The 24,227-nt window shown below is 37.5% G+C and overlaps 1 protein-coding gene across 1 annotated transcript in view; it reads left to right on the top strand.

Annotated features, from left to right (window-relative positions):
• Nucleotides 1–24,227, top strand: part of HDAC9 (histone deacetylase 9) — a 582,852-nt gene that overhangs the window by 308,442 nt on the left and 250,183 nt on the right. The window contains exon 17 of the mRNA XM_081243377.1: nt 15,850–15,957. Coding sequence (XP_081099503.1) covers nt 15,850–15,957 — 108 coding nt within the window. The remainder of the gene's footprint in view (nt 1–15,849; nt 15,958–24,227) is intronic.

Here is a 24,227-nt window from a genome sequence, read left to right as displayed (position 1 = left end):
GACTGGGAATAGTCTGTGGACCACTGTGGTTCCCTGCGCCATACTTTGAGTAGCAGTATTCTAGACCAGTCGTTCTTGATATGGTTGAATTTAAATCTGCCGTCTTGTTAGTTGTTTTATATTTGTTCCATCTTGGTTTTTGATTTTTGTTTTTTTGGGTTTTTTGTTATGGTTTGTTCTTTCCTTTTTCTCTCTTTTCCTGCCTTCCTTGGGATTGAATATTTTTTAATTGTTTCATTTTATTTCCACTATTGGCTTAGTAGTTGTACCTCTTTATTTTTTAGTAGCATTTACACTTATTAACACTTATCACAGTGTGCTTTCAAGTAATATCACACTACTTCATGTATTATGAAGAATCTTAACAGCAGTTTATTTGCAACCCTCTCCTCCTATTCAATGTGCCTTTGTTGTCATACATTTGACTTTTACATGTGCCATGAACTCCACAAGAAATTTTTATTATTTTTGCTTGGGATAGTCGATTATCTTTTTCAAGGGAAAGAAAATAAAAGTCCCTTATATGTGCCTTCATTATTATCACTTTCAGCACTCCTCATTTCTTCGTGGTAATGTGTTATTCTAAGTTTCCATCTGGTGTTATACTGTTTTTCCTAAGTGATTTCCTTTACCATTTTTTGTAACTGAGGTCTGATGGCAGTACAGTACCTCAGCTGTTATCTTTATGAAAAAGCTTTATTTTATCTTTTAAAGATATTTTTAAAAGATATTTTTGCTAGTATATAATTCTGGGTTGACATTTTTTGTTTGAAATCTTTGATGTCATTCCATTGTCTTCTATCTTAAATACTTTCTGCTAAGAAATCTGTTATAATTCCTATCTTTGTTGAATTTTATATAATGCGTTTATTTTCTCTGGCTGCCTTTAAGATTTTTTTGTTGAGTTTTTAACAGTTTGTGATGTGTCTAAGTATGGGTTTTTTTGTTTGTGTAATTGATTTCCTGGTGGTTTTTTTTTCTAGTTATGCTTTGAATTTTTTGGATCTGTGGTTTCATTATTGTTGAGAAATTCTCAGTCACTATCCCTTCAGTATTTCTTCTGTCTCATTTTCTCTCTCTTTCCTCCTTCCAAGCATCCAGTTATACCTGAGTTAGACATTTGAGGTTACTTGATTGTCTTGTGACCTCAGCTCCCAAATACCTCCCAAATTAATATTTATCAGCATTTTTCTTTTTATTGATTTTAGGTTGGGTGTATCATTTTTTGTAGCTTTATTCTAAACAGTAGATTAAATTTAAACCAGTTGTTCTTAACTTGCTGAAGGGCCATGAGTTATTTATTACAAGAAGCCTGTGAATTCATATACACACCCAACATTGTCCATGGACTGAATAAATATTATGTGTCAAAAATATGGGGCTACATTTACAAATGCATGTAGGTATTGCTGCAATTAATATGCTTGAAATTAATTTAAAATCATTGCTGAATTATAGATAACTTTCACCATGAAACATTGCTCAAATAACAAAATTTAATAGTGCAATAAAACTCTTCTGTAGTGCTGTGAATATTTTGAACATTTACTTCAAGTGTTAACCTGAGCATCCTTACTCTAGTCTTTTTCTCAGGCAGAGGCGAGAGTCCTTTATAAACACACCAGGTGTAGTATACTCTCCAACTGCCCCACCCTAAGAAATCTCCTTGAGTTAGGCCATGATCTTTGTGCACAAGAAATAACCCAGCTAGTTCCTTGGAGATACATTTTTGCCTTTTCTGCCTTAGAAATTTCAAACTGTGTAAAACATAAGTCACCCTGGACAGCAGGAGTTACGCACTGGCAGCCCAGTAGCCAAATTCAGCACACTAATAGGTTTCTTTTGGCCTGGCTGTGAATTTTTTTAAAGTGAATTCTTGTCAATATTTAAGATTGAAAAATTGTACCTGACCCTCCCACCCTTTCCCCATTTACCTTATATTATGTTATGTCTACATTACTAGTCTGGCCCTGGGAGTCATTAGAATATATAGCTACTGCTTTAGTCCTACTCTGCATCACTTCTATATGCAAGTTTCTCCAGGCTCGTTTTTGGTACTTTGTCCTTGTTTATGGACTCGACTTATCTATATATTGGTTATCAATCCCTTTAACACCAAGAAAATTCTTTACACCCTAGTTAATATTTAAATTATACATGCTGCAGATCTGAGGAAGTATTTTAGGGAAAAAAATTGCTGCTGTTATTGCTATTTTTAAAATCATAAATTACATGACAGTATATATTATCCAGTGACAGACCTATCTATGGATAATTCACTTACTTGGGACTCTGATTATTTGGTGAACCACGTGTCACTTTTATTTTTATGTCCATTTTTATATGGCCATTCTCAGAGCAAACAATAAAAAAAAAAAAAAAAAGAAAAGGAAAAACCTGAAAGCCATTAGGTGCTTATCCAAAAGGTTTGCAGAAGTACAGAGACTTCTGAATAAGGCAGGGCACTCAGGAAACATCTTCATTTCTTGGAAAATCCTGACCGTGGATTTTTGGTCATTTTAATTCATGTTTCTAATTAATACTGACATAAAGAAACTGTGAAAACAGTGGTTTTTGAAATGCTATACCTAGTTCTCAGAAGCTCAGAATCTATTCCAAAGGAAGTGAACGTTTGGAAGGGTGGATATACTCGGAAACAGCACTTCCATATGTGTACTCAACAAAATGAATCATGGTCTCTCAAAGGCCTCAGGCTATCTGTGTACTCCCATCCTGCCATATGTGCAGGGACAAACCCAGCATCCTTATGAACAACCATTCATCAAGGATCTGGCTTTTAACAAGTAGAAATTGTCCCTTTCTTTCCCTTCCTTCCTTCCTTCCTTCCTTCCTTCCTTCCTTCCTCCTTCCTTCTTCCCTCCCTTCCATTCTTATTTTTGGTATAGATGCCAATAATCACATTTCCCTTGATGTTTTATTTTGCCACTGATACTATATACTTATTTACTTTTTGAAACCTTTAAAGAAATTGTAGTCGCTTTCTTTGATATATTAAGGAAAGATAAGTTGAACTTGGAGCAAAAGAATGGGGAGAACCGTGAAAAGTTTTTACTGGCTCTGTCACTAACATTTGTGAAACTTAAGAAACTGAAAAGAGCAGAACAGTCCTTAAAAATAAGTTTATATTAGTGTTGATTCTATTCGGTGGACAGAATTATTTGAGTAAATTCAGGAAAAGGATAACATTGATAAAAATTATTCTTGGTTGTATTCCAAATAAAAAAGCAAGAGACAAAGCACAACTTTAGAAAGTAACAGTGAGAATATGAAGTGTTTACCTCCCTGTTCCCTCTCTCACCTATCCTTCTCTGTTGTCTCTGGGCTTTGTCTCTGCTTTCTCATTTTGCTTGTCCTTCTTTCTTCCTTCCCTTCCTCCCTCCCTCCCTCCTTACTTCTTCCCTTCCTTTCTTTTCCTTTTATTCCTGCCATATTTCATAAAAGATTTGAAGCAGCTTTTAAAACAAACATGAACTCTGTGTGTGTGTGTGTGTGTGTGTGTGTGTTTTAAAGTAGGTATGGTAATCATTCAAAGGTGAAAATACCATGAACCAGGAATGAGGTTAGTATATTAAGTGTGCACTGTGGTATCTACTGCTTTTACGAAAGAGGGACCACAGATCTGGCTTTGAGATTTCTAGAAGCCAGTGTGAAGAAAACAGCACTGTTGTTTATAAGGTTCTCAATGTTTCTAGGGCAGGATTTCCCAACTTTGGCACTACTGACATTTTGGCCAGATAATTCTTCGTTGTACTGTCCTGTTGCACTGTAAGATGTTTAGCAGAATTCCTAATTTCTACCCAACAGACGCCAGAAGCACACCTGCCCCTCATTTTTGACAACCAAAAATGTCTCCAGAAACCACCAAATGGCCCATGGGGGGCAAAACCATCCCCATTGGGACACTGCTTCAGAAAAATGGCAAGCAAATCACAACACTCAGGAAAAGCCCAGCTATTCCAGATACAACTTGGGGTATTTAAATTTCTTGAATATTTTAGCAACTTTACATGACAGAAGTTCAATACCTTTAAAGATAAAACATTCATGTAGGTCTTAGCTGATTTATTTCATTAGGAAAATCTTTAACTCTACAAATATATTTGTTTTTTTTAAACTTATTATTTATTTAGTTTTTAGATTTTGATTTGACTAGCATAAAAATCAATATGAGTTAAGAGCTTATCCTCTTTTTTTCTGGCTTCTCATTTCTGCTCCACTAATTACTAGCTGAATAACCTCTTTGAATTTCATATACAAAACTGCTTAATAATAGCATCTATGTCAGTAGTTGTTGTGAGGATTGTATGAGTTAATACAGGCAAAGCGCTCTTTGCACAGTGGCTAGATCTTAATAAGTACTCTATGAGATGACAACTCTTATTATTGTTGTCATTATTATTTATAAATAATAAAGACCAGAACTTTATAGAGTAAGGGAATAAATAAGAATAATAAAACTGAAAACGTGAAATGTCCATATTAGTTTTCTATTGCTTTCTCTGTATATTTCCTGAATTGCGTTCTGCTTTGACTTCAAGTGAATGAGATCACATATCTACCATTCCTCTTCTGTAAGTCATGTTTGAGTCAGCAGTCCTTCTTATCACCCCTCATCCTTTTTCACTACTACTGAGAGAGGTTACAACATGATGTTCTTCTTTCAGATGTGTATAGTGTTATCTAGTGGCTACATTTTTATAAAGAGGTGTGTAACTAGTGCTTTTTTGGCCCTTACTGTCCCTCCTACTACACTTCCTACGTGTCTCCTTAGAGAGAGCACCTTCCTAATTCTTTTAGGAGCTTCAGAAATGGCTAATATGAATAATCGCTGTCTACTTCTGAATTGCTGATTTTCCTCCCATATCCTGTTCTTTTCTTTTCTTTCTTTTTTTTTTTTAATCAGTGAGGTCTGTTGGCCTTTGCTGATTATTCCAAGGTTTTCACACTGCTAGTTGCTCTGGATTTTCTGAGGTCCATAATGAAGTGGAGAATGTGTATATTACCTTCTTTTAACATTATAATTTTCCAAGGTGATACCGAAGTGTTTTACTTCAATCTCATTTTTTTTTTTTTTTTTTTTTTTGCGGTATGCGGTCCTCTCACTGCTGTGGCCTCTCCCGTTGCAGAGCGCAGGCTCCGGACGCGCAGGCCCAGCGGTCATGGCTCATGGGCCCAGCCGCTCTGTGGCATGTGGGATCTTCCCGGACCGGGGCACGAACCCGTGTCCCCTGCATCGGCAGGCGGGCTCCCAACCACTGCGCCACCAGGGAAGCCCCAATCTCATTTTTTTTTTTACAGAATTTAAAATGTATTGCCTATTTCAGTTTTTCCTTACAGCTTTCTCTGTCACTTTACCCTTTTCTACCCTGCTAAATAGACGTGAGTGGCTGGGAGTAAGAGGCAGGAGGATCTCAGTGCTGGATTCTGTACTGTCTTCAGAATTGTGTCTCTTCCTCTTTTAACTAATCTTGCTTATGGGCCAAGTATGATTCTCTACCCTAAAGCATATTACCACCTTATCTCACCACATTTGCTCAGTTTCTCACACAGTAAGACTTTTTGTGGGACACCTTCAACTAATGTTTCTGAACCTCAGTTTTGGACACATGTTAGGTCCAGACCCTCCTACATATTCATAAAGTGATTTGAACTTTTGGGGAACTGTTTCCAGATTGAAAGATTTTAATTCTGGCAGTAAAATAAGACCTCTGTGGACAGTTACTCAGCAGACTACTAAAGCTGCCTTCGTGTTTTGTACACTAGTTACATTGTCAGAAATATTTGAAAGTTGAAAGCATATTGTTTTTTAGAATAGTACATAAGGAAAAGCTTGGTGCACATTCCAGGTGAATTCTGAGGGGGGCAATAAGTTGCATATTGCTACGTTAATTCTGAAATACTGTTATACACCACCAGCCATGTATGCAGCGTATCCTTGGAGAATTCTGCCCAGGATCCTGGCTAGACTCTTTTCCCTGTCATCCAACAGAGTACATTCCTGACCTTGAAAATGGGACACAGAATGATCCGTGCTTACTCATATATGTGATAAATAGGCTCTTTCTTTTTTTTTTTTCCTTCGGTACGTGGGCCTCTCACTGTTGTGGCCTCTCCCATTGCAGAGCACAGTCTCTGGACGCGCGGGCTCAGTGGCCGTGGCTCACGGGCCCAGCCGCTCTGCGGCATGTGGGATCTTCCCGGACCAGGGCACGAACCCGTGTCCCCTGCATCGGCAGGCAGACTCTCAACCACTGCGCCACCAGGGAAGCCCAATAGGCTCTTTCTTTGTTCTCCTAATTATGGTGATCTTCTCTACAATTAATAATATATCAGTCTCTTTGAGTTTGAATAGCCTCCTTTCAGTTTTAAAATTCTGTCTCTTCATGATCAACTTATTATTAGACGCAGTCTCTTTAGGTAATTGCTCTGTCAGCTTCCTCTCTCAAGATGGCATTTGGGTGTCTGAGGGAAAGAGAGAGACCTGATGGGGTCCTTGGATACTCACTGTCCTCTGGATATTCAGGTTTCCAGGGCAACCTCATTAATATACCTGATTGTTGCTGATTTCCCAGCATTTAAAACTGAGGTCAGCAGCTGAATTTCTCCTGGTTTCTGATTTCACTGCGAAATGGAGCTTGATGGGGATGGCAGGCTCCAACAGCCTCACCTCAGCTCTCCCTGTGCTGGGATCTTCCTGAGCTTCTGCTGTAGACTTCATTTGACTCCAGCCATAGTTACTCCATTTCAGGGGCTCTCCCATAGCATACACTTGGAAGACTGGGAACTTGAGGCTTCCATTGCTACCACACAGGACCCAAGAGCATCTTAGGAATGCTTCAGTCTAAACTTCCATTTACTTTTCACACTACTCCCTAGCCTTTTTAATGTGGTGCCCACACTTTGGTATAGACATGGACTGCAAAAGTCCTAAGTGTAAATGACACCAAAGATTTACTTATTATCTTGTCAATTTACCTAACACATTTTCCTCTCTCTGAGATGTGCTCACTTATCATTCTTTACCTCCCCTGCTTCTGTCACAACTCTTCAGTTTGCCTTTCTCCAATATCTCATCACCGTAAAGGATGGCGTCCAGCTTTTTCTTCCTGTCATCATATCCTATATATAGCCTAGGTCAGCAAGCCCTCTGCCTGGGTGTCATAGGTAGAAAGACTCTCTTCTCTGAACTGTCATTCAGAGAAGCAGTGATAGCATTGTCCTGATGCTATCACTGACATAGGATTATAATCCGAGAGCACCAAGCTTAGTTTTTAATATGTAAAGGAGTTTGGAAAAAAAATCTTTTATGACAAAATCTGGATTTTTATGCGTATTTATGAAAAATCTTTGTTTTTAATGTCAATTTCTTTATATTCCTTTTATATCAATACTAATCTCCCTTTGATCTCATGTACCACTGCCCCATAATAATGCACATGTAATATGTATAAAAGAGTTACTAAGAACCTTCTGTATAAAAAAATTAAATTAAAAAAAATAATGCACATGTATGTGTGTGTGTATGTGTCTGTGTGTGTGGAGGTGAATTTGTACATGCACACACACACACTTCAGGCAGAAGAATGAATGGGTGGGCAGACCAAGGGGAAGTAAATGTAGTGCATGGAAAAAACAAAGATAAAACACATTGATTTTTTTCAGATTATAATAGTTCTGGTTTTAAAAATTTGCCTTACATCCCTTAAGAACTTTAGCAAGACCTTAGTAACCAGCTAGTGTGGTCAGCAGGATTGCTTTCTGCTCCACTGCCATTTCTTTCCCTTTTCCTGGCCTAATCTATTATAATTTACATTATTTTACGTGTCCAGATCCAACTCTATCCCACTTTTCTAATAGCTCTACCTTCAACTTCCAAATGCTATAGCACCTGTCTTCTTACAGTTCTAACCCCTTCTGGTCTCTACTTCCACCATTATTGTATTGCCAGTGCAGCTCCTTAATCCTGTTTATGTATATCCACCTGAGGTGAGTTTTTCTTGTTCTTTTCCTTTCCTGTCCAGCCACTCAATATCCCATTCCATGCCAGGAACCACCATCATTTGATGGAGTCAACCATCCTTTCTTAACTAGAGTTTTTTCCTACTGTCAGGAAGCCTTGCACAGTTGAAATCAGCTCTCATATGAAGGAGATCTTCTTGACAGTATCACAAATATAGGGAAAGGTTTTTGGCAATCTCTCCAACCAACAAGAGGGACATAGGGGGAGAAGAAATAACTTTTTGCCATTGAGAATGGCAGGAAGTGGATTTGGACATCACTTCTAATGGCAGGGATTATGTAGGGAGAGTTCATGAGTCATGCATCCTTTTTTACCATTGGAACTCTTATTAAACTATAATATGCCAAATACATGTGGATAGGTTTTGGTAGCTGATTTTGGCGGCTGATGTCCCTGAAACACGACTTGGAACACAATGTTGTAGGGAAATATGCTTATAAATTGACTTCTAAACAAGCTTTGGGGGTGTAACCTTGCTATAGGCTGAACTGTGTTCCCCCAAAATGAATATGATGAAGCCCTAACCATTACGTGATTGAATTTGATAGGGCTTTTAGGAGGCAATTAAGGTTAAATGAGGTCGTAAGGGTGGGTTTCTAATTCAGTAGGGTTGGTGGCATCCTAAGAAGAAGAAGAGAGAGATCAGTCTCTCTCCATGTGTACTCACTGAGGAAAGGCCATGTCAGGACATAGTGAGAAGGCAACCATCTGCAAGCTGGGAAGAGAAATAAACCAGACATTAGATTGGCTGGCACCTTTATCTTGGATTTCTAGCCTCCAGAACTGTAAGAAATAAATTTCTGTTGTCTAAGCCACCCAGTGTATGTATTTTGTTGTGGCAGCTCAAGCTAAGACAACCTTGTTCATACATTCAGAATTAAATACAATTACTCATTTATGAATAGATTATATCTACAAAACTTACCACTATCACTACTTAGTTATAAGTTAAATGTACATAAAATATAGGTTAAAGTAGTATTTAGAGAAATGTTTTTTATGTTTAAATACAAGCAAATAAATGAATGATAAATCCCATAGATTCCTAAAGAGAACCTGTTTAGGGATAAGCCTAAATTTTGGATGTGGTCAGAACTTCAAGCATCCATTGAGCATCTGTGTGCCTGGCACTAATTAATAACCATATCCTTATTATTATTATTTTTTACATCTTTATTGTATTATAATTGCTTTACAGTGTTGTGTTAGTTTCTTCTGTACAACAAAGTGAATCAGCTATATGTATACATATATCCCCTCCCTCTTGAGCCTCCCTCCCACCCTCCCCGTCCCACCCCTCTAGGTCATCACAAAGCACTGAGCTAATCTCCCTGTGCTATGCGGCTTCTTCCCACTAGCTATCTGTTTTACATTTGGTAGTGTATATATGTCCATGCCACTCTCTCACTTCTTCCCACCTTACCCTTCCCCCTCCCCATGTCCTCAAGTCCATTCTCTACGTCTTCGTCTTTATTTCTGTCCTGCCCCTAGGTTCTTCAGAACCATTTTCTTTTTTGTTAGATTTCATATATATGTGTTAGCATATGGTATTTGTTTTTCTCTCTCTGACTTACTTCACTCTGTATGACAGACTCTAGGTCCATCCACCTCACCACAGATAACTCAATTTCATTTCTTTTTATGGCTGAGTAATATTCCATTGTATATATGTGCCACATCTTCTTTATCCATTCATATGTTTATGGACACTTAGGTTGCTACCATGTCCTGGCTATTGTAAATAGAGCTGCAGTGAACATTGTGGTACATGACTCTTTTTCAATTATGGTTTTCTCAGGGTATATGCCCAGTAGTGGGATTGCTGGGTCGTATGGTAGTTCTATTTTTAGTTTTTTAAGGAACCTCCATACTGTTCTCCATAGTGGCTATATCAATTTACATTCCCACCAACAGTGCAAGAGGGTTCCCTTTTCTCCACACCCTCTCCAGCATTTATTGTTTGTAGATTTCCGATGATGGCCATTCTGACTGGTGTGAGGTGATACCTCATTGTAGTTTTGATTTGCATTTCTCTAATGATCAGTGATGTTGAGCATCCTTTCATGTGTTTGTTAGCAATCAGTATATCTTCTTTGGAGAAATGTCTGTTTCGTTCTTCTACCCATTTTTGGATTGGGTTGTTTGTTTTTTTTGATACTCAGCTGCATGAGCTGCCTTGTTAATTTTGGAGAGTAATCCCTTGTCAGTTGCTTCATTTGCAAATATTTTCTCCCATTCTGAGGGTTTTTTTTCATCTTCTTTATGTTTTCCTTTGCTGTGCAAAAGCTTTTAAGTTTCATTAGGTCCCATTTGTTTATTTTAGTTTTCATTTCAATTTCTCTAGCAGTGGGTCAAAAAGGATCTTCTTGCTAAGTGTTCTGCCTGTGTTTTCCTCTAAGAGTTTTATGGTGTCTGGCCTTACATTTAGGTCTTTAATTCATTTTGAGGGTTTTTTTTGTGTATGGTGTTAGGGAGTGTCCTAATTCATTCTTTTACATGTACCTGTCCAGTTTTCCCAGCACCACTTATTGAAGAGGCTGTCTTTTCTCCATTGTATATTCTTGCCTCCTTTATCAAAGATAAGGTGACCATATTTGCGTGGGTTTATCTCTGGGTTTATTTCAGTCCTGTTCCATTGATCTATATTTCTGTTTTTGTGCCAGTACCATACTATCTTTTTTTTTGTTGTTGTTGTTTTTTTTGCGGTACATGGGCCTCTCACCGTTGTGGCCTCTCCCGTTGTGGAGCACAGGCTCCGGACGCGCAGGCCCAGCGGCCATGGCCCACGGGCCCAGCCGCTCCGCGGCATGTGGGATCCTCCCGGACCGGGGCACGAACCTGTGTCCCCTGCCTCGGCAGGCAGACTCTCAACCACTGCGCCACCAGGGAAGCCCAACCATACTATCTTGATTACTGTAGCTTTGTAGTATAGTCTGAAGTCCGGGAGCCTGATTCCTCTAGCTCTGTTTTCCTTTCTAAAGATTGCTTTGGCTATTCGGGGTCTTTTGTGTTTCCATACAAATTGTGAAGTTTTTTGTTGTAGTTCTGTGAAAAATGCCATTGGTAGTTTGATAGGGATTGCATTGAATCTGTAGATTGCTTTGGATAGTAGAGTCATTTTCACAATGTTGATTCTTCCAATCCAAGAACATGGTATAGCTCTCCATCTCTTTGTATCATTCTTAATTTCTTTCATCAGTGTCTTTTAATTTTCTGCATACACGTCTTTTGTCTCCTTAGGTAGGTTTATTCCTAGGTATTTAATTCTTTTTGTTGCAGTGGTAAATGGGAGTGTTTCCTTAAGTTCTCTTTCAGATTTTTCATCATTTGTGTATAGGAATGCAAGAGATTTCTGTGCATGAATTTTGTTTCCTTCTACTTTACCAAATTCATTGATTAACTCTAGTAGTTTTCTGGTAGCATCTTTAGGATTCTCTATGTATAGTATCATGTCGTCTGCAAACAGTGACAGCTTTACTTCTTTTTCTCCAATTTAGATTCCTTTTATTTATTTTTCTGATCAGTGTGAGGTGATACCTCACTGTTGTTTTGATTTGCATTTCTCCAATAGTTAGTGATGTTGAGCATCATTTTATGTGCCTCTTGGCCATCTGTCTGTCTTCTTTGGAGAAATGTCTATTTAGATCTTACACCCATTTTTTGATTGGGTTTTTTTTTTTGATATTGAGCTGCATGAGCTGCTTGTATATTTTGGAGATTAATCCCTTGTCCGTCACTTTATTTGCAAATATTTTCTTCCATTCTGAGGGCTATCTTTTTTTTTGTTTATGGTTTACATTGCTGTGCAAAAGTTTTTAGATCCCATTTGTTTATTTTTATTTTCATTACTTCTGGGGGTGGATCAAAAAAGATCTTGCTGAAATTTACGTGAAACACTGTTCTGCCTATGTTTTCCTTTAAGAGTATTATAGTGTCTGGCCTTACATTTAGGTTATTAATCCATTTTGAGTTTATTTTTGTATATGGTGTTAGGGAGTGTTCTGATTTCATTCTTTTACATGTCATTGTCCAGTTTTCCCAGCACCACTTACTGAAGAGATTGTCTTTTCTCCATTGTATATTCTTGCCTCCTTTGTCATAGATTAGGTGACCATAGGTGTGTGGGTTTATCTCTGGGCTTTCTATCCTGTTCCACTCTTCTGTATTTCTGTTTTGTGCCAGTACCAAACTGTTTTGATGACCATAGCTTTGTAGTATAGTCTGAAGTCAGGGAGCCTGATGCCTCCAGCTCCATTTTTCTTTCTCAAGATTGCTTTAGTCTTTCAGGGTCTTTTGTGTTTCCATACACATTGTAAATTTTTTTCTTCCAATTCTGGGGAAAATGCCATTGGTAATTTGATAGGGATTACATTGAATCTGTAGATTGCTTTGAGTAGTTTAGTCATTTTGAAATATTGATTCTTCTAATCCAAGAATATGGTATATCTTTCCATCTGTCTGTGTCATCTTTATTTCTTTCATCAGTGTCTTATAGTTTACTGAGTACAGATCTTCTTCTTAGATAGGTTTATTCCTAGGTATTTTATTCTCTTTGATGTAATGGTAACTGAGATTGTTTCCTTGTTTTCTCTTTCTGATCTTTCATTGTCAGTGTGTAGGAATGCAAGAGATTTTTGTGTATTAGTTTTGTATCCTGCAGCTTTACCAAATTCATTGATGAGCTCTAGTAGTTTTCTGGTAACATCTTTAGGATTTTCTATGTATAGTATCATGTCATTTGCAAACAGTGACAGTTTTACTTCTTCTTTTCCAATTTGAATTCCTTTTATTTCTCCTTCTCTGTGCCATAGCTAGGACTTCCAAATCTATGTTGAATAATAGTGGTGAGGGTGGACATCCTTGTCTCATTCCTGGTCTTAGAGGAAATGCTTTCAGTTTTTCACTATTGAGAATGTTATTTGCTGTGGGTTTGTCATATATGGCCTTTATTATGTTGAGGTAGGTTCCCTCTAATCCCACTTTCTGGAGAGTTTTTATCATAAATGGGTGTTGAATTTTGTCGAAAGCTTTTTTTGCATCTGTTGAGATGACCATATTGTTTTTATTCTTCAGTTTGTTAATGTGGTGTATCACATTGATTGATTTGCATATATGGAAGAATCCTTGCATCCCTGCAATAAATCCCACTTGATCATGGTTTATTATCCTTTTAATGTGTTGTTGGATTCTGTTTGCTAGTAATTTGTTGAGGATTTTTACGTCTTTCTTCATCAGAGATATTGGCCTGTAGTTTTTTTGTGTGATATCTTTGTATGGTTTTGATATCCGGGTGATGGTGGCCTTGTAGAATGAGGTTGGCAGTGTTCTTTCCCCTGCAGTTTTTTTGGAAGAGTGTCAGGAGGATAGGTGTTAACTCTTCTCTAAATGTTTGATAGAATTCTCCTGTGAAGTCATCTGGTCCTGGACTTCTGTTTGTTGGAAGTTTTAAAATCATAGTTTCAATTTCAGTACTCGTGATTGGTCTTTTCATATTGTCTGTTTCTTCCTGGTTCAGTCTTGGAAGGTTGTACCTTTCTAAGAATTTGTGCATTTCTTCTAGGTTGTCCATTTTATTGGTGTATAGTTGTTTGTAGTAGTGTCTTATGATGCTTTGTATTTCTGTGATGTCAGTTGTAACTTCTCCGTTTTCATTTCTAATTTTATTGATTTGAATTCTCTCCCTCCTTTTCTTGATGAGTCTGTCTAATGGTTTATCAATTTTGTTTTTCTTCTCAAAGAACCAGCTTCTAGTTTTCTTAGAAAACTAAGTTTTGATTTGTTTATTGATTTGTTTTATGTTTGCTTGCCCCCCCCCAATAATTTTAAATCTGAAGAATGAGGATTTTCTACGGTACCTGTAGCTACGTAATGGTTGAAAATTGGTTTAAAAGTATCCAACACAATGTAAATGTTGGTTTTTATTTTTTAGCTTGAACAACCATTTTCCTGAAGGCTGTATCCTCTTGAAGCTCAAATAACTACTTACTTACAGTGGCTTAGTAAAAAAATAAAAGTTTCAATTTAGAGGGTAAATGATTAGGTTCTAGGGTTCATTTGATGATTCCTTTGCTTTTTAGTTGATAGTGTTGACCATGATGGTGTTGACTATGACATGGGCTGAATGTTCTTAGAAAGTAAGTGTTATTTCAGTAGTATGGTAGAAAGGCATGTGTTGTCAGGGTCAGAGCTCTGTGTGAGGGTCCTCAGACCTGCTGGGTAGCCTCTCTAAGCCACAATATGTTCATTCAATAACCACTTATTAGGCCTCAACTATGTGTTAGGCATTACAAAAATGAGTGTAATAGCTGAAATAGTAGTAGCTAACAGTTGCATATCACGTACTCATTTAATCCTCCCCAACCTCATATGCAGATGGCACTTTAAAAAGCTGCTATTTCATTGGTAAGAGAGTCAAAGCACAGAGTTGTTAATTAATTGATTGCCCATTGTCATTCACCTTTTAGTGGTGAAGTCATAATTTCACCTGGACAGTTTAATTACAGAATCTTCTCTCTTTAACACTTTGCTGTTGTTGGGAGAATCTTAATATTCTATTTATTTATTTAGTGTTCTCATTTATTATGTATTTACTCATTTTTCTTAACAGAATTTAAGTTGTTAAGGCTCTCATGAGAAAAAGCATGTGAAAATGCTTAGGAAACTGCTTAGTGAATTGTGAATGAGTTATTATTTATTGTGTTTGTTCCCTGTCATTAGGCCTCTTCACTTTAGTTCTTTTTAAAAAAATTCTGTATTTTGTGTCAGAGTTCCCTTCTTTGAGCCACTTGAGAAGTCTTGATATTTGCACAGTCACAAATTTTTTATTGCGTTTCCCAGTGCTCCAACTGTGTCCTAAAATAAGACTTCTACAGCTTGATACTGTTATTTTTTTATATTATGACATATTTATACATTAAAAATATGTAACATATATGACAATTATAAACCACTACTATTGCACTTTTCTTGTCCTTGTTGTAAGTGTTCTCTTAATGAGTGCACAAAAAAGAGTAAACAGCATTTTATAAAGGTAAATCCAAAATATTGGTTCATGCTTTGTTTGGATAATAATGTTCTCTAGTATAGGAGCAACCATATATTTTAATGGCCTATCTAATTTTAATAATACTAGTTTGCTCTAAGACTAGCTGCCAAACTGTACTAAATGTTAAGCTTCTACTTTGAAAGTCACATCTCTCCTTGCAGTTGAGTATTGAGAATATTTTAAGTGTGAGGACCACACACTCCCTCCATTTAGTTGGAGAACCTGAACTGCGGTTGCTCCTTCCCACTCACTGACTGCTACTGCTACCTGCCTAATAATTGTTTTTGGCTCCATGTAAACCTGCAGCCAGAAAGGTATTTGAATTTTCCCCCTCTAGCACTTGCAAATCCGATTTTTATGTATAGCTAAGTGCTCTTAGCTTTTACTCTGTCTACTACTGGGGCCTGGTTTCTAGCAAGCCTGTAGCTACGCCAGATCTGGCCTATGTAATGCTGTTTGTAATGAGAAATCTAAACAGGGAATGGCAGTGAGGCATGGCAGGAATGTGTTTCCATTGGAGAAGTCAGTGTAGAGAAAAAGTATAAGCAAAGCCGTGTGCAGAAGGCCTATTCAGCTGGCCAGGACGGAAGACTAATGTTATTGTACATAGACTGTTACTGTGCCAGCCCTTCCTCACAAATTTGCTTTCTCTCTCTCTCCCCTCTCCTGAACTCCCTTCCTCCCCCCTCCCTCTTTCATCTACTCCTTCTCCTTCTCTTTCTCTCCCTCTCTTTTCTGCGGGCTCTGCTCACTGTTTGCTCAGGTGGACAGTGACACCATTTGGAATGAGCTGCACTCGTCCGGTGCTGCACGCATGGCTGTTGGCTGTGTCATCGAGCTGGCTTCCAAAGTGGCCTCAGGAGAGCTGAAGGTGAGGTCTGGATTGCATTAAGTGTGGGAAATCCAGAGAAGACGCTGAAACAGAGATGTTGTTGTTTGGGAATTGTGGGGAGTGTGGTGTGGTAATAAAAGGAAAAGGGCAGAGGGAAGAGGGCAAGGAGATGGCCACTAAGGTGTGATAATAACTAGTGTGTAGGTAGGTAGTAGCTGATCGTGCTCCCAGGGCCTTCCTCTCCTTGGGGAAACTCTGCGGTTAGGGCACTCTGTTGTATTTTTAAGAGCATAGAAATGGTGAGTAAAGCTATGGTCCAGGTTAAAAATACCCAGTATATACATACCAGTCATGCCCTCCTGGGATTCTCTTTTGAAGCGACATAAAACATATGATTACTGAGTACTGTGTATAAGCTCAGAATACCACCCAGAGAGAAGGGGGTGGGGGTGGGGAGAAAGGTAAATATCAGATGGGAAGGATTGGGAGGAAGAAGGAAATTGTTGACTAGAAGGGTAATGATCCAGAGTATGTTTTTCCATGAAAGAACTTCAGAAATGAACTACGCTTTATTGTTCTTTTCTTTTTACGGTCTCTTCTTTTCTACATCATGTGAAAAGAACAATGTCCAAACCCCAACGTTTCCCAGTCTAAACAATTTATAAAAGCCAGAGACCTGACAGACGTTGACATTTTATTTGGTATTTTAACAGTGCTATTTAAAGGTATACCATGTGCATCTTGAATGCAGTTGCCCCAATAAACTTTGTTGGTGCTAACATAGCTTTTTAATGCACTGGTTCACACACTTCATAATGAAATCTGGGCAGTGATTGATTTGGTATTTTTAGCAATTGTGGGGCTTAGGGGAAATATATTGTAACCAACAATATAGGCACTGTGAGTTTTGTTCATCTAAAATAAAATCTAATTAGGATTATTTTTCTTTATGCCTAATGAATTTTTATTCAGTTACACCTGACTATTTCACTTGTGATTAAAAATGCAGGGTAGGAATGTGCACTTTACAACGCATTGTCTGCCCCAGAAGTCTTTGCTCTAACTCTTTAAGTCAAAACCTACAGAAATAGCATTATGATAAGGTGGGCTGTATTTAAAAAATATATATATATATATATGTATATATGCATCTCATGTTAAGTTGACATGATCAGCATTAGTATATTAATTGCTCATCTCAGGAGATTTCTTAGGCCATTAATGTGGTGCTTAATACTCAGTCTTTACCTTTGATAACGAGCTATTGGAAAGAAGAAAGGAATCAGCCTTATGGAGAGGTTTTGGCTCTCTCCCAGTAGCACTTGAGGAATAATTCTTCCTGTTTGAATATGTCACTTGTAGCACTAGAATCAATTGACATTTTAAAAGAAGTATTTGAGAGTCTTATTTTCAAAAGAATTCAAATGACAGACAACAGCCAGGCCACAATATTATAATTTTTAAAAGATTATGCTGGCACAGACCCACTTAATAAAAACCAAAAATGACTGTTAGCATTTCACAGTTTCTAATTGTTTTGATTTTGTTGAAGTTTAATCAGTAATTCTGAGACCTTCTCAAGTAGAATGCCCACATATTACACTCAAAATCACCATTGCTATTAACCTCACAGAGTGCAGAATTGCCAAATGTATGTGTAAAGAGTGTTGAACAAAAACCTAATTATATTTTTTAGGAGGTAGTCATTTAAAATAGCCAATTACAAACAGAGTGTCAACAATATATAGTATGGACATGCTGACTACCAGCTGTACTAACTAGCATTGGCTGTTTATGTTAAGATCAAGGATTCATACAAATGCTTTTCCTCCCCTTGGTTGAGAAATCAGCAAGTATGATTAAAAAAGAGAAGAATAGGGAAAAGGAGCCAGCATAAAAATCAAGAAACATTGATTCAGGCTCTGCCACTTAAATGCTGTGTCACTTGTGGGAGATCACTTAATATCTCTGGGCCTCAGTATCTCGTTCCACAAAATCAGTAGGGTAGAATTGATAATGTTGAAGGTTGTACCTGGTTTTGACATTCTGAGCTATTTGCAAATGAGAAGTGGATCTGGTTATCAGTTATATACACCATGACATACCAAATAGTAGATATTCCACAACTGATTTCACCTTCCTTTGCTGAATATTCCAGGCAGTGTAGCTGGTTTATCTTTCTGATTGTTAGCCCAAAGTAAAAGTCCAAGACAGGTAGGACCATAACAAACGGACTAGTGCTGACAGACCAAGAGACTGAATCCTTTTGTTGCTAATAATTTGATGAGGCCTATGGGAATGCCACTGTAGATAGCCAAGAATTGTGGTAGATAGCCATGTTCAAGGACCTCTAGCTAACCAAAAATGTTACTCAGTGTCTACCTGTTCCAGACTCCAGTATGACTGGGCAGGTACACCTTCTGGCCAGGAACATTAACACTCTTGGCTGTGGAGTCACTTCATTCAGATCTAGGAAGAAAATAGGGAAGCTTATTTGAGGACACTGGTAAGTTATCCTCTGATAAGAGATGTGAACAAAGAAAACTTCAGTGTTTTGTTTATCATTTTCTGCATCTACATTCTCAATCTACATTCTCACATGTTCTGCCTCTTTCTCCCAGTAAATCTATAACTTGAAACAACTTTGACATATTGAAATACTGCATTTTGTGAGTCTGCACTCATTTTGCTTGGAAATTAGAGAAGAATTAAGAGCTTTATTTCAAATATGGTGGGCCTGTATGGGGTGCTGAACTGAGAGGTTCGAGATAGCTGGAGGGAGGTCACCAAACTCGTAGGGGATGGGGACCTAGGAGATAAGAAGGGCGCCCAAACAAGGAAAATGCCAAAGGCAAATTTCATTACCTGGAGTTTTTCCTTGATACTGAGCTTGATCATGATTGTTCCCCTAACATTTGACAGGTTCTGTCCTTTCTTCACCTGCAGATACTAATGGGCTAAAGGAATTAGAGGTATAATCCAGGCACAGGGAGTGGGTCTCATGTTGATGCTTAAACTGAGCCTGTGCAGCAAACTACAGCAGTAAGTGGGTGTATTTTTTTGCACAGCACGGACATGCTCAGTGGAGTTCAGTGGAAATTATGGGGACTTTCAAGTTTTCCAGGTTTTTAATAAGATATTTTAAAAAACCCATGCAAGTGGAAATTTCTCAAACCTACAAATACCCAAGTTGGCTATTTCTCAGAATCTAGAACTAGGGAACATAACTATTCTGGAAATGCTGACATGTTTGTTGTATTGGAAACTATAATTGGAAGAATAGTTATCTCAAAATGGTTTTATTGTTCTAAAGGTCATTTAAGGAAGTATGTCTAGAAATAGAAATATCTTTAAAAGATGAGCATTTTTCAAGTTATAAATATTCAATATTTCATTCAAAAAATGGTGTCACATATGTTGTACACCTTAAAGTATATAATTTTTATTTCAGTTATGCTTCAATATATCTGGGAAAAAATGATTCAACAGTTATCTAGTTTTACTGTAAGAATGCCCTTTGATGCTATTTTGGCAATGCTGTATTTCATAAAAAAGTAAAAATTGCTTTAGTTGTCTGGAAATTTTTGTCAAGAAAATTCCCATCTGATTATCTGAAAAATATATGGATTACTTTACTGTTTGAATGGATATTGTGACATCATGTTGCTAATAATACCTGCTATTCATTAAGTATCTACTATAGGTTGGACAGTGTACATGTAATTTGTCATTATTCTTACAATGTCCACCAAAAGTAAGTACCACCAATAGGATACCAGCTCAGAGACATCAAGTAACTTTTTAAGATCCTGCACACAGTTTAATAAGTGGCAAAGCCTGTAAGTGTCACAATCCTCTCTTCTCTTTCAACACTTTATAAGGAATTTCTTGTAGAGGTAGCACAAATATGTAAGAGAAAAGGGGTTAAAGCTATCTTTTTAAAATAGTCTAGATTCTTCCCTTTTTATTACTCTAAAACATTTAATACATACAAAAAAAATAAAGAGTTACACTAATAACTTACAAATCATAATAATATGGTTGGATGTGAGCCCTTCATCCAACTAAAGAAATAGTACTGTGCTAACAGTATTAAAGTTCTTTCAGTACTTATCTCATTCCTATCTTTTGACCCAGGAGTAATTATTAATCTGTTATATTTTTTAAATTATTCCTTTCCCTTTAATAGTGTTAACCATATGTTATAGATCTTTATAAAAAATAGAATCTTATTGAATGTGTTATTTCTCAGATTTCTCTCCCTCAACTTAAAATCATGTTATGAGGATTTATCCTATTTACATAGCTGTGATTTATTCATTTTCCTTGTACATCATAATTTGTTTATTCATTCTTCTGTTGGACAGTATAGTTGTTTCCAGGTTTTTGCTCTTTTGATCAGTGCTGCTGTGAACACTCTTGAACTATGACATAACTAAGAGTAAAATGGTAAGCTCCTAGGATAGAAACATAACAAATTTCAGAGAGTAATGCAAGGTAGAATTCCGAAGTCATTTTGCCACAATGACATCAGCAAAAATAACAGTTTAAACCTCTGAAAATTCTTCACTCCATGAAGTCAGTGACGAAACTGGCAAAATTTATCAGAATTAATTTTTTAAAATCTTTTGTTGGAGTATAGTTGCTTTACAATGTTGTGTAAGTTTCTGCTGTACAGCAAAGTGAATCGGCCACACATATATGTGTATCCCCTCTTCCTTGGATTTCCTTCCCATTTAGGTCAACACAGAGCACTGAGTAGAGTTCCCTGTGCTATACAGTCTGTTCTCATCAGTAGTTATCTGTTTTATACATAGTAGTGTATATATGTCAATCCCAATCTCCCAATCCCTCCCACCTCCCTTCCCCCGCTTGGTATCCATATGTTTGTTCTCTATGTCTGTGTCTCTATTTCTGCTTTGCAGATAAGTTCATCTATACCATTTTTCTAGATTCCACATATATGCATTAATATATGGTATTTGTTATTCTGACTTAATTCACTCTGTATGACAGCCTCTAGGTCCATCCACGTCTCTACACATGACCCAATTTCGTTCCTTTTTATGACTGAGTAATATTCCATCGTATATATGTACCACATCTTCTTTATCCATTCCTCTGTTGATGGATATTTAGGTTGCTTCCATATCCTGGCTATTGTAAATATTGCTGCAGTGAACATTGGGGTGCATGTATCTTTTGAATTATTGTTTTCTCTGGGTATATGCCCAGGAGTGGGATTGTTGGGTCATATGGTAGTTCTATTTTTAGTTTTTTAAGGAACCTCCATAGTGGCTGTACCAATTTACATTCCCACCAACAGTGTTAGAGGGTTCCCTTTTCTCCACAGCCTCTCCAGCATTTATTGTTTGTAGATTTTGGGGGGATGGCCATTCTGACTGGTGTGAGGTGATATCTCATTGTACTTTTGATTTGTATTTCTCTAATAATTAGTGATGTTGAGCATCTTTTCATGTGTTTGTTGGCCATCTGTATGTCTTCTTTGGAGAAATGTCTATTTAGGTCTTCTGCCCATTTTTTAATTGGGTTGTTTGTTTTTTTTAATACTGAGCTGCATGAGCTGTTTGTGTATTTTGGAGATTAATCCCTTGTCAGTTGCTTCATTTGCAACTCTTTTCTCCCATTCTGAGCGTTGTCTTTTCTTCTTGTTTATGGTTCCCTTTGCTGTGCAAAAGCTTTTAAGTTTCATTAGGTCCCATTTATTTTTGTTTTTATTTTCATTACTCTAGGCGGTGGGTCAAAAAAGATCTTGCTGTGATTTACGTCAAAGGGTGTTCTGCCTATGTTTTCCTCTAGGAGCTTTATAGTGTCTAGCCTTACATTTAGGTCTTTAATCCATTTTGAGCTTATTTTTGTGTATGGTGTTAGGGAGTGTTCTAATTTCATTATTTTACATGTAGCTCTCCAGTTTTCCCAGCACCACTTATTGAAGAGATTGCCTTTTCTCCATTCTATATTCTTGCCTCATTTGTCATAGATTAGGTTACCATAGGTGTGTGGATTTATCTCTGGGCTTTCTATCCTGTTCCATTGATCTATATTTCTTCTTTTGTGCCATCAACTATAGTGTCTTGACTGTAGCTTTGCAGTATAGCCTGAAGTCAGGGAGCCTGATTCCTCCAGCTCCATTTTTCTTTCTTAAGATTGCTTTGGCTATTCGGAGTCTTTTGTGTTTCCAAGCAAATTGTAAAAATTTTTTGTTCTAATTCTGTGAAAAATGCCATTGGTAATTTGATAGGAAAAAAAAGGAAATTACAGACAAATATCACTGATGAACATAGACAAAAAAATCCTCAACAAAGTACTAGCAAACAGAATCCAACAACATATTAAAAGGATCATACATCATTATCAAGTGGGATTTATCCCAGGGACGCAAGTACTCTTCAATATACGCAAATCAATCAGCGAGACACACCACACTAACAAATTGAAGAATAAAAAAACCATATGATCGGGCTTCCCTGGTGGCGCAGTGGTTGAGAGTCCACCTGCCGATGCAGGGGACATGGGTTCGTGCCCCGGTCCGGGAAGATCCCACATGCCACAGAGTGGCTGGGCCCATGAGCCATGGCCATTGAGCCTGCGCGTCCAGAGCCTGTGTTCCGCAACGGGAGAGTCCACAACAGTGAGAGGCCCGCGTACTGCAAAAAACAAACAAACAAAAAAAACAACAAAAAAAACCCATATGATCATCTCAATAGATGCAGAAAAAGCTTTTGACAATACTCAACACCCATTTATGACAAAAACTCTCCAGAAAGTGGGCATAGAGGGAACCTACCTCAACATAATAAAGGCCATACGTGACAAACCTGTAGCAAGCATCATTTTCAATGGTGAAAAACTGAAAGCATTTCCTCTAAGATCAGGAACAAGACAAGGATGTCCACTCTCGCCACTGTTATTCAGCACAGTTTTGGAAGTCCTAGTCATGGCAGAGAAGAAAAAGAAATAAAAGGAATCCAAATTGGAAAAGAAGAAGTAAAACTGTCACTGTTTGTAGATGGCATGATACTGTACATAGAAAATCGTAAAGATGCCACCACAAAACTAGTAGAGCTCATCAGTGAATTTGGTAAAGTTGCAGGATACAATCTCTTGCATTCCTATACACTAACAATGAAAAATCAGAAAGAGAAATTAAGGAAATAGTTCCGTTTGCCATTGCAACAAAAAGAATAAACTACCTAGGAATAAACCTACCTAGAGAGGAAAATGACCTGTACTCAGAAGACTAAAGATACTGATGAAAGAAATCAAAGACAACACAAACAGATGGAGAGATTTGCCATGTTCTTGGATAGGAAAAATCAATATGTGAAAATGGCTATACTACCCAAAGCAATCTACAGATTCAGTGCAAATCCCTATCAAATTACCAATGGCATTTTTCGCAGAATTAGAATTAATTATTTAAAAAACCCAGGAAATTAACCAAAAGCTTGTAAAATCTCAGGAAGCATGTATTCAAAAGAAAACTGGCTAAATCTTCATGAGAACAGTGAACTTTGTGGTGTTTTAATTCACCCTTTCTCATTTAACCCTTTCCAGTTCCCCAATAGTCTTATTCCCAATGAAAACCAATAAGTTAGCAGTCTCCAGACAGGGCAGAATGGGGCTGAAGCTTCTTCAAAGCCTCATTCCCAGAAAATTTTCATTATTTGGCCTGTCTGGTCCTTCAGTGCAAGTCCCCAGTTACAAAGTTGTCTTTATTTGTCTGGATTTAGAGTGAAAAGCCTTTCCTCAGAAGCACTTGTTGAAAAAAATTAAAGGTAATTAATTAACTTATGGCTGCCTGAAGTGGTGAACAACAGTAGAGAAAACAACAAACTAACCAAAAGCTTCCAGAAACAACTGGGGAATGAGATGTACATAAGTGCTATGGCAATCCCTATCAGACTCCTAAGAATCTAGAAGGCCATGTGTCTGATAGGGCTGTGTGCATACTCAGGGCTGTGTTCACACCACACTTGTTCCTTTTCATGGCTGAGTAATATTCCATTGTATATATGTACCACATCTTCATTATCCATTCATTTGTCATTGGACATTTAGGTTGTTTCCATGTCCTGGCTATTGTAAATAGTGCTGCAGTGAACATTTGGGTACATATGTCCTTTTGAATTATGGTTTTCTCAGGGTGTATGCCCAGTAGTGAGATTGCTGGGTCATATGGTACTTCTATTTTTAGATTTTTAAGGGACCTCCATACTGTTCTCCATAGTGACTGTATCAATTTACATTCCAACCAACAGTGCAAGAGGGTTCCCTTTTCTCCACAC

Source organism: Mesoplodon bidens (genome assembly GCF_964165515.1).
Source record: "Mesoplodon bidens genome assembly, chromosome: 9".
In the NCBI taxonomy this organism is placed as follows: domain Eukaryota; kingdom Metazoa; phylum Chordata; class Mammalia; order Artiodactyla; family Ziphiidae; genus Mesoplodon; species Mesoplodon bidens.
This window is presented reverse-complemented; position numbering and strand designations above follow the sequence as displayed.